This window comes from Sinocyclocheilus anshuiensis, unplaced genomic scaffold (genome assembly GCF_001515605.1).
Source record: "Sinocyclocheilus anshuiensis isolate Anshui unplaced genomic scaffold, SAMN03320099.WGS_v1.1 scaffold333, whole genome shotgun sequence".
Classification (NCBI taxonomy): Eukaryota; Metazoa; Chordata; class Actinopteri; order Cypriniformes; family Cyprinidae; genus Sinocyclocheilus; species Sinocyclocheilus anshuiensis.
This window is the reverse complement of record NW_015539871.1, coordinates 700,355-704,377: the sequence shown is the minus strand read 5'-3', so window position 1 is coordinate 704,377 and position 4,023 is coordinate 700,355. Positions and strand designations below refer to the sequence as shown.

Below are 4,023 nucleotides of genomic sequence, written 5' to 3'. Positions count from 1 at the left end.
GGAGAACTGATGTATTTGAAGAACTATTGTAGCCTAATAACTATTTATTATAATTCATTCAAATAAATTCAATTTTGCCACCCAACCGTGTCTGAATTACATTCAGGAGCACATAAGCTGTTGTCAACACTGCCCTTCGCCTGTATAAAATGCCTAAGCTTAAATTGCTACATTATATTTCTCAGCAGCGAAAGTAACACTATGGCGCAGGTAGGCTACTTCACACACACATCTCTTTCTCGCTCAACAGTTAATTCAAATAAATGCTATAATTAATTCAAATAAATGTAATCTTACTGCACTACTTAATATATTTGTCTGCTCTGTCTTATTTAAAGCGAGTAGAATGCTACATCTAACAAGTTGTAACTGACGAAAATAACCGTCATTTTTATCGTTCCGGTCAGATATTCCAGCGCAAACATTATTATCTTTAATATGTGAATGCTGGCAAATGACCATGGCATAAGCGGGATAATCAACGGCTAGCTGTGCATTAAACGATTTGAATGCACTTTGCGCGTCGGCTGCACGTCGGGTGGTTCTTCGCCTCCACATCGTGCATTCAAATCGTTTAATGCACAGCTAGCCGTTGATTATCCCTTACTTAAACACTAACAGATCTCCCACTATTATAATATTGAGCAAAAACACATGAAATAGCACTTCATTTTAAAATTGTTACTCTCCTTTAACAGTTAGGAGAAAAGCATGCTGGGAACTAGAAATCTGCTGTAAGTCATTCTGTGAATGTGTGTGTAAATGTATACATACATTCACATTTGGAACATGTATGTCCAATATATACTCAATAAAGGATCAAACTTTGTGAATATTAGATGTGTTTTTGTCTTCATTTCTAAATATATTTGTATGTATCAATATACAGACATTTTGTCAATGCATAGATAGATTGCTAAAGTATACATGTTGAAAAGTATAAGCACGGGTTTCCCAAATGTATTGTGTAATATATAGCATTATATTTTGCAGTATATTCCCATATATTTGTGTTACGTAAGGGATGAAAATTCCAGATGCCTGCACATGTGGCCAACACTTGTATAGTGTTACCACTCACACTTTCACTTTCACTTGGAAACTTTGGTAAAAATCGTTTTTTACTCTAAGACTCTTATTAACATAAGTTTGAATGCCCAAGTACATCGGATACAACAGCATTAAACAACATAGGACGCTGCAAGGTGGGAATATATAAAAAATATCTAAAACAAAAAATATTGTAAAATATGAACTTTTCCACGACATTCTAATTTATTGAGATGCACCTGTAACTTGTTGTTAAAACTTTGGAATATGTTACCAAATTTTAGCATTTAGCCTACTGCAGAGATAGCCTACAAATTAGTTTGTGCTACAATCTCTATGTACAATTAATCATTTTTAGTTTATTTTGTGCAGAAATCATTATTTATCTTTTTTTTTTTATTATTGACAGTTTGTGGATCAGTGTCCTTGGGGGACCAGCCAGTGGAGCTCCATCATAAAACAAAATAAGTGAGGTGAATGAAAATAGACATACAAATGGTTGAAATTGTTTACTCAGATATTAAAACATATTCAATAGACTTTGATCTCACGATTGAGATCATTGAGTGAGCATTGGTTTATATACCCCTCCATTATGACAGAGAGGATCAGATGGATAAAGATCCTCTCAAATTTAGTTTAGAACTTTAGTATATAGTTTTTGAACAGAAATGCAGTGCAAGCAGTCAATATTCTTGATAAAAATGAGGCTCAACCTTTTATTTGATTGTAAATCAAAGCTAGCTATGTAACATTAAAGATTGCATTTTGATGTAATAAATGCAGATTTAATTAATGCCCAGTCAAGACAAAGATGTTGGTAGATAAATGTGCTTGAGTGACCAGCTGGAGGTGACGTAATGAAAACAGACACACAAACTACAAATGAATTTGCTTGCTTTATTCAGACACTATAGCATGTTACATAGACTGAATGATGCTAAAACTTAAAGATTGCATTTTTCATGTCGTAAATGCAGATTTAGTTAAAGATAATTGTCAAGATGTAGTAAAAAAGTGAAATGTTTTTTTTATGCAAAACTGAATCAAGCAGTATTACAGTAAAATGATTTCAGTCATTTTCTATCGCACTGATGATCTTCTTTTCAGTACTTATTGGGAAGGCCTTTCGGTCTGTAGCGGTTGGGGTCACCGCCGTTACGTCCCCAGCGATTGGCTTCCTGCTCAGCTTCAGAGTCCACTTTACCTCGGCCCGAATCACCCAATCCCTGCAGAGCCTCTCTTGCATTACTGCACATATCAGAACAATAATTTAATTACATAACATAATATTCAAAATTCTCAAAAATAATGTAAACATCCATAATAGCACATTGAGCTGCTGTTGCATTATAGTGCAAGGGAGCAATCATTCCTGCTCAGTATAAATGCTCAAATTAATCTCTAAGGAATAAAATCATGTCAAATCAGACATACCTGATCACTTCGGCTGCCCATCTGCCTCCAGGGCCCCTGCTTGCAGCATCATAGTTCCCGCGTGCATGGAAATACTTGTCTGAGTTTTTCCAGTTGGCCTCCCTCATATCCTGGTAAGCACAAAACATATCCTTTGCACCTACAAAACACAGTGAAGTGGTTAAAATCTGCCTGCAAACTGACTCAACTGAGTGCATGACAAGAGTAAATGCAGATAAAAAGGAAAAATAAATGACCATCGATGGCTTGTCCTGGGTATTGGTGCCATTGTGCCTGGGTCTCGACCACCAAAACCAACACCAGCACAGCAAGAAGAAGCTTCATGATTACAGAGCTGAACATATAAAGATATAACAGTGAGCACATGGTAATATTAACCATGCCACAAACAGTAAAAGTTTAAAATCTCCATAGGTAAAGAATGATCTCTGTAGATCACAGAGAGATAAGAGTGCAGCTATAGATAAACCATCTATAACTTAACATGTTTGCATTAAGAAAGAGGTTGGATCAGTCAGTCTCTTACCTCTCAGGTTCGCTCAGTTCAGACACATCAGGGCCCGTATTCTTAAAGATTCTAAGAATCCTCTCAGAGAGCTCCTAATTTATAGGGATGGCTGACACGAAACTGACGTTTCGACACGGTGTCGAGATCCCGAAGCGCAGATGTTTCGAAACACTGCTCCGAAGTGTGATTCGAAACACCCATGTCACGTGACTAAGGCGAGTCAAAGCATCAGGGCGTTTCACAAGTGTTTCGAGACCCAAATCTGCTTTTGATCGACAGGGTCGGGAACAAACCACACAATCGCACATCTGTCTTAACCTAACTCCCGCAAAGTATAAAAGTATAAAAGTGGAATTAATGCAGCAGAACAATTAATATATTTAAATAAAAATAGTTATAGCCTATGTAAAAAATGCCAGGCGTTGTGGCTTGATATGTCTTTTATTCATAATTTAATAATTAATTTAATAAAAATGTATGCATTTAGCAGACGCTTTTATCCAAAGCGACTTACACTGCATTCAGGCTATACATTTTTTACCAGTATGTATTATGACAACATGCTAGTCATGCACACTACATCCACATGGTGGAATGATGAGCACAACATATATGTTATATAATTCGTCAATTCGCTTAACTGATTTGTTGTCAATGCGGCTTCAGAGCAATTGAAATTAACACAAAGAGTATGTTGCCATATGGCTACACCATGCGGTAGAGGGTTAAGTTTGTTTTGATTTATTAATTTACTTACAATAACAATTTAAAATGTATTAACTTTTACGTATTCACTTTTACATGTATTATTAACTGCATTATATGCATTTTTACTTCATAGAAAAAACTTTATAAATAAATATTTAGTAAAATTCTTAAATCGCTATGGGGGAGCCAGGCCCCCCTGGCCCCCCCACAAGCTACGCCCATGCCCCACATGTCTACGTCACGATGTGGGAAGAGTTGCATAACGCCGCCCAAATGTTCACGCAAAGAAAGAAGGCGTAACTTTTATTCTCGCTGTAGTA

The 4,023-nt window shown here is 36.3% G+C and overlaps 1 protein-coding gene across 2 annotated transcripts; it reads right to left on the bottom strand.

Moving 5' to 3' along the window:
• Positions 1-2,103: 2,103 nt before the first annotated feature.
• LOC107685199 (serum amyloid A-5 protein-like) lies at positions 2,104-3,301 on the bottom strand. 2 transcript variants are annotated; one of them, XM_016481711.1, is made up of 4 exons: positions 3,014-3,301; positions 2,724-2,821; positions 2,488-2,626; positions 2,104-2,301 (listed from the first exon to the last, which is right to left on the bottom strand). In XM_016481711.1, the coding sequence occupies exons 2-4, from the start codon at positions 2,809-2,811 to the stop codon at positions 2,157-2,159; spliced, it is 372 nt and encodes a 123-aa protein (XP_016337197.1). In that variant the 5' UTR covers positions 2,812-2,821; positions 3,014-3,301; the 3' UTR covers positions 2,104-2,156. The 2 variants fall into 2 exon arrangements, with proteins under 2 accessions (XP_016337197.1, XP_016337196.1); XM_016481710.1 differs by lacking the exon at positions 3,014-3,301 and having other exon boundaries at positions 2,724-2,829.
• Between the last annotated feature and the right edge of the window lie 722 nt (positions 3,302-4,023).

What these genes read in the sequence shown, in the direction of transcription:
- LOC107685199 (XM_016481710.1), bottom strand. Translation starts at nt 2,829, where the DNA reads ATGTTCAGCTCTGTAATCATGAAGCTTCTTCTTGCTGTGCTGGTGTTG. An exon ending in CCCAGGACAAGCCATCGATG is followed by an intron (nt 2,627 to 2,723) that starts GTCATTTATTTT and finishes TGTGTTTTGTAG; the next exon opens with GTGCAAAGGATATGTTTTGT. An exon ending in TGGGCAGCCGAAGTGATCAG is followed by an intron (nt 2,302 to 2,487) that starts GTATGTCTGATT and finishes TGATATGTGCAG; the next exon opens with TAATGCAAGAGAGGCTCTGC.